This window comes from Thalia democratica, chromosome 7, assembly GCF_965202585.1.
Source record: "Thalia democratica chromosome 7, ktThaDemo2.hap1.1, whole genome shotgun sequence".
Taxonomy (NCBI): domain Eukaryota; kingdom Metazoa; phylum Chordata; class Thaliacea; order Salpida; family Salpidae; genus Thalia; species Thalia democratica.
Window position 1 is genome coordinate 1285731 of NC_139171.1, and position 15893 is coordinate 1301623.

At 22.1% G+C, this 15893-nt stretch overlaps 1 protein-coding gene across 1 annotated transcript in view; it reads left to right on the plus strand.

The window, feature by feature from the left end:
* Positions 1-15893, plus strand: part of LOC145841053 (exostosin-1-like) — a 31868-nt gene that overhangs the window by 15243 nt on the left and 732 nt on the right. The window contains exons 10-16 of the mRNA XM_082948418.1: positions 22-141; positions 2172-2304; positions 7164-7282; positions 11428-11634; positions 13748-13908; positions 15067-15197; positions 15423-15555. Of these exons, the coding sequence (XP_082804544.1) occupies positions 22-141; positions 2172-2304; positions 7164-7282; positions 11428-11634; positions 13748-13908; positions 15067-15197; positions 15423-15555 (1004 nt within the window). The remainder of the gene's footprint in view (positions 1-21; positions 142-2171; positions 2305-7163; positions 7283-11427; positions 11635-13747; positions 13909-15066; positions 15198-15422; positions 15556-15893) is intronic.

Consider the following 15893-nt stretch of genomic DNA (forward strand, 5'->3'; position numbering starts at 1 on the left):
AACATATTTATATTATTAAAGGTGCCTTCAATGCTAAGAAGCATAGATGATGAAAAAATAATGGCAATGAGACAACAAAGTCAATTTTTATGGAATAATTATTTCAAAAGTACTGACGTCATCATCAAAACTACTTTTCAGGTATAAATTTTGATTAGACTTGATTAAAAAATTTTATTATGTTAAACAATAGTGGTTTTAGCAAATCTGAAATAACTAACAAAAAAAAAGTTCACAGTAAGATAAAATGACCCGATATGAAAAATTCACATAACTCTTGGTTAAGTTTTGCTTCACGTTTGGTTAGAATAAAATATAGTTAGTTGTGAAAAATTATTAATACTGTGTATTATAAAGAACTATACATAGTTGAAATTGGCCAAAGAATAATTGTACAACCGAAAGATATTTAAAGACCACTATATTGAACGAGCACTCTTTAGAAGCAATTAAATTAACTTTATTGCCAAAAATAATAAATTAAAAACTCGTTAGAAATTGTCAATTATATTTACAAATCTTTTTTTAATTTCGTTGCAGGAACGTATATCGTAATTCATTCAAATCAACTGAACGTTAAAAAAAAGTAATTAAAGTTTTGCAGACGCAAGAAACATTGAAGTATAATGAATATTTTTATAAAAAATAATATTTAAACTTAGTTATAACTTGCTCAAGTAAGAGTCTAAATACTTCTACAAAAAAATTTAACTAAAATTTAAAATAAAAACAAACTTTATGTTACAAGTTATGTTTAGAATTAGTAGCAAAAAATGTTTAAAAATAAAAGTTTTAATTTCTTTCGATTTTTTTTTAAAGTGGCTTTAATAGAGTGAACTGTTTGTACTCAGATGTACTACAGTATAAAAGAAAATAACACAAATTTTGAAATTTTTGTGGTGGTATTTTCATTGAAATAAACTTTAATTAGCGTTTTACAAGCATTAAATTATTTTAAAAAGCAGAAAATTTATCTTAATCGTCATAAAAATTATTTTATTGTTCTACGTTCCACGCAAAAATTAGTGACAATTTTCTTTGAAGATACTAGACGTAAATGTCAAAATTTATTATTTCAAACTAAACTTTTAAAACAGTTGTTTTTCAATTCTACTAAAAAAACTTGTTCACAAATACCTAAAACTATTTTCTTGTTTTCATAGAAAATAAATCGGGTAAAAAGACTTTGATAAAATAAAGATTCAAATATAAATTATAACAATTATGAAATGTTTTATACATAAATATTTTCACCTTCAAACGGTTTCATTGTAAATTCATTAACTTTAAAAGTTTCAAGCAAATAAGTTTGAAATCGATTTCAAAATAGATGAAAAGTTTTTATGTTTTGTAAACTTATACTGTCGGATAAATATTTTTATCTGTAACGTTATAGTTTTTTTGTTAACTTATAATTTATCTTCGTCAATAAATTTCAAAATTTATACAAGCATTTAATATTTCTACATCAATAAGTTTTAACAAATTGTAATATTTAAAATTTTACATTATTTTAATATTTTATTGTAATATACTTCATAAAGTTAAAATCTATTTATTTTGAAACTTATTTTCCTGAAAGTAGCTTTTAAGAAATAATTATATAAAAAAAGTTATCAATAAAAAATATTTTAAATTCTTATTGGGGTATGATTAAATAGCTTAAGAATAGAATGGTAGTTTGCTTTAAAACTAAAAGAAAAGTGTGCTTAAAAACTAAACGGCTAAAAAATGCAATTTTTTTAGTTTAATGGCGTGTTTAAATAACATCAAGATACCTACAAAAAATATTTTTTAGTTGATAAAATTTTTAATCATAATGCAAGCAAGTTAGTTAAAATGTTATCGAACAAACTACTTCCTGTAAAATATCATAAATAAAACTGGTATTTTTAATTAATTTTTCTGTTATCTTATATTGTGTAAACTGGGATTAATGTTGTCAAAAATTTGGGTCAAATCAACTTTGATTAATTTAACTTCCTTAATGACTCACTACTTAAAAGAAAAACCTTTGATAAAAATGACAAAAGTAACATATAAGTTTTGATATTTAAAAACATATAACATAATAAAAACAACATTAAGACTTTTTATATTTTTGATGCTTGTTTTTAAAGTTTTTCTACTTTTAAATATTATTTTTTTTAGATTTTTATATTTATTTTTAGATAATTCACGATAGAATATACAAGCACAAAGAAAGAAATTGGTTTTTCTGGAACAATAGCCCTGGTGGATTATTTTATTTACCTGAATTTTCAACCTCAATTGCTGAATATCCCAGCTACCAGCTTCAATTAGGTTCGTAAAAAAATAAATTATTGTACTAATTAATGCTTTCAGTAATACATCTACATATTCAAATTTGTAAAAAGCACAACTATGGCGTTATAACAGTAAAACAATAATTATAATCACAATTGATAAATAAGTAATTTTTCTTTTTTTTAATTTGTATTTTGTTTTTATATTTATTTGTAATCTACACAAGTGTTTAACGTTATATTGTAAATGGCATTAGTATCTCACTAAAAATAATGTTTAGTTTAAAAGGATTAACCTTTAAAGTAAGCAAGTTTAATACAAATAGGTGTGTTTAATCTACTTGATGGCAGTGTCTACTGTTTAATTTGATTTTACTCAATTATTAATTTTGATTTACTATTTGATGTGAAATTTTACTGAACCTTTAACATTATAAGAAAGTTCAAAAGTTTGTTTTTGTTTCGTAATAAGTAAAAAAAAAGCTTATATGAAAATGAAAAAAAATGTTTTTTTTTAAATAAACATGAATTTATTTTCTAAAACTGTAAAATGATATGATCAAGTTTGTTCCCTGTTTCTTATTTGATGTATATTTGTTACTTGCTGTTAATTTCAAAAGTTTGGGGAAATTAAAATATTTTCAATATTTACAGTTTGTAAGGTATGGTTGTGTGTTTGTAGAATATTTAAACTAGTTTTATCGTTTATAAACTAGCATATAGCAACTTTTTAATTAATTCAATAAAGTTTATAAATTTATTTAACATTTAGTATTAAAAACACTCACAAACAAAAAATTTCAATATCCTTTATATAATTATAAGTGTACAAAGTTTTACTTACTAAAGTTTTAACTAGTTGTATAAAAGTCATTTGAAATAATTTATTTAAATAAACAAAATAATAAAACCAAAAATATTCTAAGAAATAAAATTTACTACTTGAACTGCAAGTTATACTACTCAAATAATGTTTTTGAATTGAAGTAATAGTAAGAAAAAAAACTTATGTTTATTCAAATTTTATTATATAAAGTATACAAAAATAATGAAAATATTTAGTTTTTAGGCTAATTTAAACTGAATAAAATTTGCAAAATATTTTTTTATTTATCAATCTTTATTAAAAAGTAAAAAAAGAAAGTCATCTTTTGTCTAAAAAGATTATACAAATAAACAAAACATCAGAAATTTTCGAAATACTTCTTCCATAAAAAGCCGTTAAGTTCTGTGTATTAGCCGCGTAATTGAACATGAATGCGAAACTCCAAACAAAACTGTTCAGTTCTTATAATTTGTTATGACATCATAATAAATTTGCGTGTCGGTAAATTACTCTGATGTTTCATTCAGCATATATTTTCATGACAATTGCAAGAGTTTAAAGACAAATAATTCATTTTGTCATTTAATGAATTTTTCTCTTGTAGAAGACAAAATAAGCGACTAATTTCCAGACGTCTAGAATTATTTTGTCTAGTTTTTTGCAAACCGGTGAAGTTTTGCAAGTTTGAAATTATTGCGTAATAATAGAGATTGTTTTGTGTTTGAATTAGGTGCTAATATACTTGTTAAAGTATTGTATGTTTGTAAATATAAGGTATTTTTAACTTTTAAATATTAGTTGTTTATTGTAATTAAATGTAAAAGTCAATTATTCTAAATTAAATAAGTCTAATTATAACCAAAAAAACTTTAGTATTACTAATTTTTGAAAAGTTATTTTAAAAATGCTTTAAACGAGTTTAAAAATGAATTGATAAATAACTAAAAATTACTTTATGTTTATAAAATTAAAAACATTTTTCAAATTAGAAGTATATTAAAAAAAATTGCCTAAGTTTCTAAGCTTTTTTATACATGTACATGTGTAAAATTTTAGTTATAAAAAAGAAATAAATCAAATTGTAACAAGTTTTCAGTCAAGCAAAATTCTTGCCTTTTTGTTTACTTTAATTTGTTATATAAAATTTATTTCTTCAAAATTTCCAGATTTTAAGTGCTTACATAAAAAGATTAAATTCAATTTTTGTAAAAGGTCAACAGATTAATAGTAATATCTTTTTGGTTTTATTATACCTCAATTATATTGAATAATTTTTTTGTTTGTACTTAAATTATATTATGCACTTAAGTTATTTTCTTTATTACTGTAATTCAATGCTTTAAAACTATTTTAATACACAGTTTTTAAGCCGTAGCTAAGTATTGTACTTATATTAAACATAAAAATCTTTATACATTGTTTAATAGAAAAAAATGTTTTGTAACCACTTTTAATTTAAAACAGTTCTTTTTTTTACTTATAAACATATACGTGTATAATATAATCATTGTATATACTAACTTAGGTGTTTCATTTTTTATATACAACTTTAAATCAGTTTGTAAAAGTATTTGTAAATTGTTTTCTATCAACTGTTCAATACTTAAAAGATTTAATATGTGCTATATTTTATAGAATACACATTAAGAATATGCATTACTTAATACTTAAAATCATATAGATTACATCATATTTATTATAGATTATGAAGTATACTTTTAAAAAGTATTGCTTAACAAAAAACATTACTTTGTTTTAAATTTACTTGACTTAAAAGCTTATAAACTAAAATTTATACTCTGTGTTGAGATTACATGTAAGATAATTAAGAAAAATATTCTCCCATGAAAGTTTACTTCGATCATCAAAATTTCACCTGAAATTAAAACAGCTATAAAACAATTTAGTTGTATAAACATCAAGCTAAATACTGTACAACATTTTTCATTTAGTCTATACTAGGAACATTTTGTATAAACTCAAATAAAATAGAATTTTTAAAAGAGTAGTTAAAATATATTATTAAAAAATAAATCTTTGAGGTGTGTCTTATTAAATTATTAAAATTTTTATATATAGACATAAGCTTCAATTAAGTATTGAAATCAAGTTTTAAAATTATGTTGTATAAACTATCTTTATAATGAAACAATTTTTTAAATTTTAAAACTTTAAGCATTTAGTTTTTTCAAGTATATAAAATAATTAAAAAAAAAAAATTTATTGAAAGCATAACGTAAATGCAATTTATATAAAAAAAAAATTATAATTATTATATGGCGTGATGTGTCTGAAAATAGTTTCTCTTTTACAAATATGCAAATTACATGTTTGATTTTCGTAATTGACTTTTTGTTGATGAACTTTTACATTTATTAGTTTTTTATTTGAAATTTTGTGCAAAATTAAACTTAATTGGTCCGTTTTTACATGAAATCAGAACAATTATTTTTTTGTAGTTACCAACGTTCTTTTAGTATTGAGTTTTGATTTAAATTTAGTGAAGTTTTATTTAAAACAATATAACAAGTAAATTATGTATATATATATGTTTCTTTTTTGTTTGTTCATTAATTAAAATAAAAAATTCATCTGCTTGTAAATTACGTAGAATTTTAAGTAACTTTAAAGATAAACAGTTTTAACAAATTAGGTGTTATAATTTGTAGTTCTTTTAAAGGGTCATTGAGTATCTCTATTCATAAAATGAATTCAATGAAGTTGTTTGTATCAAAAGTACGTATGTATTCATTTTATATTCAAAAAATAAAAAAAGTATTTTCGCTCATACGTATACCATGTATAAAATTTCAGTTTTATCTATTACTTTCAATACAAGATAACTATATAAGGTAAATTTTACAGAAATAAAAATTAATGTAGGTTTTTTAATAAAGTTTTCTTATTTGTGTTTACAAGCTTGACTTGTTCTTTTATAGATTAAAAAAAATATTTTAAATATTACTTAGTTTTCAAGTATGGAATGTTTTATAAAATATGCAAACAAAAAATAGCTTATTTGTTAATAAATTTAAAAAGAAGTTGTTCCTTTTATTAATTATGTATAAAACATCTTAAAAACATAGGAAAGTGTAAAAAAAATAACACTTTGTTCTAAATAAGGTATTACTGTTCATATGCTTTTTTCAATAAGTAACACACATTGTTTTATTTAAATAAATATGCTAATTCCTTTATAGTTCCTTACATTTAAAATTAATACGAAACTAGAAGTTTCTGTGTATTGTGTTATAAGATACCTTGCTTATAAGTTACTAACAAATAAATATTTATATCAAAGTTGTTAAACTTATAAGTTTATAAAACTTAAGTAAAATGAACAAAACATATTTTTAAGATATATCTTTTCTTTAAGTATATTTTCCTGCACAACAGTGTATGAAATAGTTCTGTATAAATATGATGTCATAGAAATTATAACAATGCTTCAGTTGTTATACTTATCAATAAGCTTTTGTTTTAATGAGGAAATGTTTTTTAAACAATTAGATAAGTATAAAACAAAAATCTTTTATTTCCTGTTTATATTGTAACATTAGTTTTTATAACTATCTATTGTAAACAAAATAAACTTAAGGTTAAAAAGCAGAGCTTATTTATAACTTTACGTTGTAGCTATAACAATGACTTATGATCAAATTAATATAATTAAAAATACTTAACCAGTATTTATTATGTACATCTTCAACAACGCTTAGAAGCTTCGCGCCATCAATAATAAATAATGAACTTAACCACACAATCAACATTTATTATAAAAATATTTAAGAAAGAAAAAAGTATAATTAAAAAAATCAAAACTATTTGTTTACAACTGTGTTTGGAAATGATTTAAACTTAAATAAAGTTTAGTAAGAAATGGTATTTAAAGTATTTTACACAGGAATTCAGCCATCCAATAAATTCACAGTAATTATTCAAGCTGTTGTATTAAATAAATAATAATAATTAAATCTTTTTACACAGGAATTCAGCCATCCAATAAATTCACAGTAGTTATTCAAGCTGTTGTATTAAATAAATAATAATAATTAAATCTTTTTACACAGGAATTCAGCCATCCAATAAATTCACAGTAGTCATTCAAGCTGTTGTTCCTGTAACTAGCTCTCTGTCACCTCTTGTGAAAGTTTTGAAAACTGTGGTGGCCACCAAAAAGTGTTCTCAGGTTTGTATGAGTTTACTCTATATATAAAATTTAACTACAAAATGTTTTTAATTAACTTAATAATGTAATAACACTTTTCGTGATTCTAAGGTAGATTCTGTTAAAAGCTTTGTTTTAAATCAAGTTTTCCCAAAGTTAGCCAAGTGGCCCTCTTGGGGCCATTACAGAAATTTAGGGGGCAATGAAAAGTTAAGGGCCCACTGAGAGGCTATGAGGTCATAATTTGAAACTTAAACTTGATATTCTGGAGTTGATAATGAAGAGCAAAAAAAAGGTCTTAGGTCAATGGTATTTTTTGAGAAATATTGTTGTAGGGATTGGCCATAGCTTTTTTATCTCTCTAAAGGAGACTCTTAAAAAATTATGGAAATCTTCTTTTCAATACTTGTAAAATGTACATAAGAATATTTTCATAAAATGATCTTAGCCAAAAATTTTTAACAGGTAAGGAGTAAATTAACATTTAAATACTGTATATTTAGTTCATTTTAATAGTTGAACATTAGTAAATTATCAAAAAAGTAGTTAAAATTGTAACTACTTTAAAATATTTAGGATACACTAACTATTAACAATAAATAACAATAATTAATAATATAATTAGTATAAAACATAATCTATTTAACATTTTATCATACTTCTTTTTGTTAAAACCTTACATAAGCTCACTTTAATATTTTGAGAAACCCTGTCTAAAAAAGAATAAAAGAGTTTTGTTTGTGTTTAGGATATTAAACAGATAAAGCAAAAACGATGTAAATATATTTCTAGTAAAGCATAACATTATTTCATTGAAACATTTAATTTTTCTTACATTTATTATTCAGATTTATGGTAAAAAAATTCTATAGCTACCAGAGTTAAACAATCTAATAATACAATATAGTACCAAAAAGCATCTATAGAATGTATAAATTTAGTTATAAAATGTAAATTCTACCCAATAATCCACGTTAATAAGATAATTTTTAGCTTAAAATGTTGTAAAAATTTAAATCCCTCAAATATACAATAATTTAGTAATAAGTTTTTACAAATCGAAATCTTATTAAACTATTTTATTCGAAATAAGTAAAATAATGCAATAATAATTATGTTTAAACTTGTTAAGAAATATTTTCCTGTAATTACAGGTTTATTTTAACACTTATCTTTAAAAATATCAGATAATTTCAGATGTGAATGATATTTTATTGGATTTTATCCAAATAGTACGCTGCAATTTCAAATAGAAATATTTTACCAATTATGTAATACAGGTGTTGAAAATGTACTAAATTAAGTTTGAACTAATTACAATGCCAGAAATATTTAAATTAATTTCAAAATAATCTTAAATAAGTTTGAACTAGCACTTTATATTAGTTTAAAAATATCCAGTTAGCTACAAGAGGTGTTGGTTTAAATGACTTGTATTAAAAATAAAACTATTATTTAGTTAAAATTCTTTGCAATTATACTCGTAATTTAATTCCTTTGTAAAATTTATATTTACAAATGTTTCAGTTTTTGTTTCTATCTTATTAACTGATTATTTTTAATGCTATAAGAAAGTTAAACGTTGTAAACTTTTAAAAAACTTGGTTATACTTTTTAAACTTTTTGTTATTTTTTAAATGAATTTAAACAAATCAAATTTTTATTTATTTACATTTCCTGATTAAATAATAATCTTTTTAAATTTTCAACTGTTAAATAAAAAGCTTTTACTACAAAATCAAAAAAGCAAGACCTAAAGTTAAGTTGTTTAATAATAAACACAAAATAATAAAACTTTTAGTTTTTAAATTTTCACTGTTTTAATGTTTGCGTAAGTTGATTAAAAAAAATTGGTTAATCTTATAAACTCAAACAAAATTTAACTGAACAAAATGTTTATTTACTGTCAAGTTTTTATTTGTATTTAGTCTACCATTTTTATGTCTGATTTTTTTACTGTTTAGGTTACATATTAACCAAAAAGTTTTTATTTGTTTAACTATTTCAACAAATGATATATATTTCTTATAAAAAACTCGGCCAGTTATTACGAAATTAAGTAGTTTTATTAGTTATTTTGAAATATATTTAAGTGTCAGTTAAATGTGCTAAGTATTGTTAAAATTTTAATTAAAAGTTTTGTATTTGTAAAAACATTTTGAACACAAAATCAAACTTGTTTTGAAAACAAGAATAAAAGATAAAATTTGTTATAATTTTTTATAAAACTTACTGATATCATTATTATATATATTTTAAAATATAATGCATCAAAGATGCAAGAGCAATATGTTTATTATGTTTTAGTAAATTAAGCGTATAAAGTAAAACCTAATCTATAAAAGTAGTAATATCTTATAATGTATTTTAACAAATTGACCATTTTATATATGATTTCAGTTTAGTTATGCGTAAAAAATTATTAAATTTGTTGTAATACACAATATTTTTATCTTTAAAACTGCATTAATTTTTAATAAACTGTTCTAATTCTTTAAATTTAAATTTGAAAAAAAAGCATTTTATTTTATATAGTATTGTTTGCTAGTTTATAATCTTAACCTTTTAATTAAAAATATAATTATCAACTTACTTAATTTTAGTTACTGTTTTTTTTAATATATAAAATAAAACTAATATAAACTTTAACCTAAATGATTAAAATTAAATATTTTAAGATTTCACGGTTTCAACTTAACATTTTTTAGAAACTTGACTGAAAATACATTATTCCTTTGTAAAAATAAAATTCTTGTAAATATTCTGCATTAAATGACACTTACCCAATATTGCTGTTTAAATATTTATGCGAAAATATTTTTTTTATCTTTTAAACCATTTTCAACTTTTTTTTGTTAGTTTTATTCTGGTGATGTATAATGTTTTGTAAAGTCTGGTAAAACAGCAAGTAAAGGTTCATTTTCAATGATTTTTTTTCTACTAAATGTTTAATTACTTAAGGGTCAAAGTAGTCACGGTTTAAAATGTTCTTTGATAAATTTCCTGAACAAAAACAATGAAGTTGTTAAATGAGCAATAAATATTTTTAAATTTTAAGTAATTGTGTACTTAATATGGTTAAATATAAATTTAGACTTTTATTAAGCTTTGCAATTCAAAATTTTCTAGTTTCTTTAAATTTATATCTAGTTATGAAACATATAAATAAACAACTAATTGAAGTAATAATAATGTCAATTTGTAATGTTAATTGATGACGTAGTTTTAATTAAATGACAAATGTTTTCATATATATGGACTTCTACACATGGTTTAATTACTATTTAGTTTGCTACATTTCGTTGTTTAATTTTGAATATTTTTAATTTATGTTAAAGCCACGTACATTTTTATATACTAAAAATTATTTTTCAGTAAAAAAATTCTTGCACAGTTAACACGTCATTATGACCACAAACTGTATCAAAGTCTTGTGTTGTTTTCGATAAGATAAAAGTAAAAGTCTTGTTTTTTTTAGCTAATTAAGAATTGTTGTTTAACAACTGACAAAAACAGTTTTAATTTTTCTAATTATTATCCATATTTATTTCTTAGTGTTATAAAAAGTTGAAGTTTATGTTTTTAAGTTAGTAAATAATAATTTTTTACTTTAAACTTTGCTTCTAGTTAATATTTTTGGCCTGTCAAAAATAGTTTTAAGGTGCTGAAAAAATATAAGTTATTTTTATGTTACAAAAGATTTAAAAAAATCTTATTGAGTTATTTCTGGCTTTTTACCATCATTATTCAAATACTGTTTGTAAGTAGTATCCCTAATAAGCTAACAATTTTGTTTACACGCAAACCTACTAGCAAAACTGTATTATTTCCTCTCATAAAGTAATTTTAACATTTTTTATCTCAAAAATATGTTGCTCTCTAACAGGTAGGAGTAATGTTGAATTTAACATAATTATTATAGTATTTATAGTACTTTTCTTTCTTAAACAGGTCGTAATACTATGGCACTGCGTAAATTTTATCTCAAAAATATGTTGCTCTCTTACAAGTAGGAGTGTTCTTGATTTAATATTAAATACATGAGTTATTATAGATTTATAAAATAATGAAATTATAAAAAAATAATAAAAATTGCTTATTATAATTACACATGTACAATTTGAAATAATATTCATATATTTGTGTTTTTTTTTTTTACTATACAGGTGGTTATATTATGGCACTGCGCAAAACAAGCTCCATCTGTAACCAGGTTGAAGGAACTGGTTGCTAGGGAGAACGTTAGAAACATTCCACTGTATTTGATTGATGACGACGTAAAGTTGATGAGCTTACGTTTCAGCGATTATGACGTCATCAACAACGACGTGGTGCTGCATCTTGACGATGACGTCACATTATGCAATGAGGAGGTTTGATTTTATATGTTATAAATTATGTAGATTCTTAAATACAATGTAATTTTATATTATAATTAAAAATGTATAAGAAAATCCAGAGTTGCCACACACTCAAGTTACTCAAAACAATTCAGGCTTGTTTGAAAATTTTTGATTAAAACTTGAGCTAGTTGGATATTTATCTTACATCCCAGGCTGGGTTTTATAACTCAAATCTTTTGTTTTTCAATAAAATTGTGTTTTTTATAAAAAAAATGTTGTTATTTAGGTACTTTTAACTAAAAAAGGTTAATTAACAGTATTTTTTCAGTTTTTGCTAAAATTATCTTATTTTCTATTCTCTAATACCCTCAGGCCAACTCACACTAGTTTTGGGTCACTCATGCTGGATTTTTAAACCCAAAAAGTCCTGATAACAGAAAACATGTTTTAGTGTTTTTTCAAAATCACAGTGTTTTAAAAATGTTTTAACACGAATAGTTTTGTTTAAATGAGTAACGAAAATATATATTTTAATTTAAGTTGTTACTAAAATTCAAAAGAAAATTTATTGGTTGAATTTTAAAGAGTTAGTTAAGGCATTTTAATCTTAAATGTTTAACAAAAGCTGTTAGTACATCTACCTAAATAATTCATTTAAATAAGAAAAATAGTTTAGACAAAAACTGAAGAATAAATTTGAATTTTATCAAAGAAAAAAAAAGCATTTAATTAACTTATGTTAAACAAATTGTAACAATTTATTAAAAATTTTATTGTAGAAATCTTTATAAAATCACATAAATTGACACGATTAAAAAGATAATAAATTTGCCTAGAGCCTATTGATGTAATGTCTCCACTTTTTTTTAATAAACGTAAATTAGTTTTATAAATTTTTAGTTTTACTTATTAACTTATGTACGTTAAATTCAATTTACTACAAAACAGTTTTAATTTAAAAAATGAAAAAGTAGTGCTTTCTGTGTAGACAAATAACGAATGTGTTCAAATTTAATCAATTTTATTTAAAAATATAAAGGTGACGTTCAGATTTTATAAAGAAAAAATATATTTAAATTTTTCAATGAAAAAGGGATTAAAGGTAATCCTGGTATAATAAGTGTAATAAAAATCTTGAAGTTCATATGAAATATATTGCGGATTTATAATATTGATAGAAATATTTGACATTAAGAAGTTTTTATTGCTTAGTTCTGCGTTTTATATGTCTTATTTGAATTAGTGTATCTTTAAAATGTAAATGTTTAAAATTTTTATGTTTTTATATTGCATATGTTTATAGTTTAAATTATGGTAAATATTTAATTTCAGTTTTTTTAAATTCTACTAAGCTTAATTAAAACAATAATAGCTGTATTAGTGTTTTATTTATTACATAAAACTATTCCGTTAAAGTTATTATCAAAAGAGAATATTTATATAAGAATTTATTCATAACCTTCAATAAACTTTTGTGTATTCAAAATAAACCGTTTCTCTTTACTTTATTCAATCGGCATTATTCTATTGTTATAATGAAATTTTCTCCTACAACGTGCCATTGTCAATAAAAAATCACGAAACAATTTATACTCTAGTCTGGCTTGCACAATTAAAACTATATTTTTCCTTAAATTCAAAATAATCATCAAATAAATTCAGAAAATAAAAAAAATGCTTTTAACTTTTTAAAGTTATATGAAATGGTTCCAAAATTGAATCCTACTTGGGAAAAATATGTGTATAAATATTATGTTAGTTTTATATAAATATATGTTCACAACTAAACATGCTTAACTGAATGTATTTTGTGAAAACATTATTTATTAAAATATAACACACTAGTTTATACAGAAAATGATAAATGATAGTATACATTCAAAATGATTTACATAAGTAATGAGTTTAAAAAAATCAAATTACAGTAACAAAAAAAAGTTTAAAATTAGTAGGTTGATTTTGTAATTAAATGAAAAAGATAATTTTCTGTTTAACATTCAAAAAAATTAATAATTGTTGAATAAACTAGAGTATTAGATTTCGCATTCAAGTTTTAGCGGTAATTTCCGTTAAAACGATTTTATATAATTGAATACATATTACTAAAATAAAATACAAGAAACAATATAATAAATATTAACAGATTGATTTCGCATTCGAAGTATGGCGAGAATTTCCAGATCGAATAATCGGATTCCCAGCTAGAAATCACGTTTTTGATGAGAAAAATAAAAAGTGGTTGTACACTTCAAAATGGAATAATTATTATTCAATTGTTCTTACTGGAGCTGCATTCATTCACAAGTTTGTTAAAATTTTATAGTTTCAATAACACAATCATTTAAGTAAAAATAATACTTGGTAAAAAGTCTAATTCACTTTTTATGTTCTAGTTTGAACTACATAATCTGAGTTTCATAAATAAATAAAAACTTTAATAGTATTCAAAATACCTGTTAAAAGTAATTTACAATCAATCCTGATTTTAAATGTAAGTTTTGTTTGTTTTTTGTTCAACGATGAACGTTTTATGTACTCAAGATAAATTTTATAGATTACTTTTAACTTTTATGTTGATAAATATTTGATTAATTTCCTCATTACAATAAAAACTTAAAACATTTTTTCAAGTTTTTATGGGTGAAGTAAAACATCAAGTTTTGTATGTATTTTAATTGTTTACTTATGTTAATTGGTGGTAAAAATTAAAGTGCTTTATTTGAGTTGAGCTCTAAATTTCCATTTAATTATCAAAAGTTTACAAGCACATGAATTTATTCATTAAAAAGGTTGAATTCTTGATATTATTTGTAAAGAAAAAATCTTGAAAATATACTTTTATAGAAACTTTCATAAAAATAGGTCAAGTATGTATTTTAGATTTAATAAAACATGTCATTTATAGAAATGGTGATAAATAATAAGTAAGTTCCTAGAGGTAATAAGTACCTGGTTCAAAAAAATTGAAGTACAGGAAATCTTGTCTTCGAGTAATTTGTAATTATGACGTAATTATGAGTCATTTCATGCTTGAGTAATTTTTAGCGGTTTTATTGAAAATTAGATTGAAGTTTTGCAATTAAGCTTACTTGCAGAGAATCTTTCAATTCGTGATTATTTATACTATTTCAGTTTGTTATTATTTATACTATTTCAATTTGTTCAACAAATTACTAGACTGTTTCTCGTAAATTACCTTTATTAGACTTTAATGTTTTATATTTTCACATTGTTTTGTTTAGTTTGTAATAAAATGAAAATACAGTTTAAATACTGTATGGTTCAGAAAAACATAAAAAATATTACTTAAACTAGAAAGTTTGTTTATTTAAAACTTTTTAAACTAAATAAAACTTTTTAAATAAAACTTATTTTATTTTACAGATATTACATGCACCTATATTCCACATGGTTTTGCAGAAATTCAGTTTATATAAATTAATTGTTTATTTTATTTTACAGATATTACATGCACCTATATTCTACATGGTTGCCACAATCAAGCAGAGATCTAGTTGACGAAATAGATAATTGCGAAGACCTTTTGATGAACTTCTTAGTTTCACATCTAACTAAGTTACCACCTATTAAAGGTTTTTTTTATATAAAGTTGTCTTGAATTTATTGAAATTAGGCAATTTAGTCCTATGAAATAACAGAGAGCTTTAATTTATGTTTACGAAGAAAAATAATTATCCATTTGCAAATTAAGTGTTTATTCATGATGTTATATTTCTGTACAGTTACACAATGAAACAAACATAAAGTACAAATATAAAAATAATATAATGTGTATTATAAATAATTTAATACTTTAGTGACACAAAGAAAACAGTATAAAGACACATCAGCAAGCGTGAAGTACAGACAATTAGAGAAACCAACCAAGGGTGTTCTGCCAAGTTGGTCCGATCCGAGTCATTTCAGTGAACGACAAAAGTGTATGACTAGGTATTTATTTGATTTACATAATATGAAAAAGTTTAATTCATCCGAATTATTCAAGTTTAAATGAAATTTTATTGTCAGTTTAATTGTTGATCTTACAAGTTTTTATGTGATGTTTATGTATATTGATGATAATAATAATGGACTATTAAAAGTTTAATTTTATTGTTTCGTTAAATACCTCTTATAAAATAACAAAAATATTATTCTCATTATATATATAAAATTTATTTCAACTAAATTATTTTTTTCAACAGTTTCACACAATTATTCGGTTACATGCCCGTTATAACATAAGCATCAATAATGTTTTAAATATATTAATAAATACTAGTTAAACT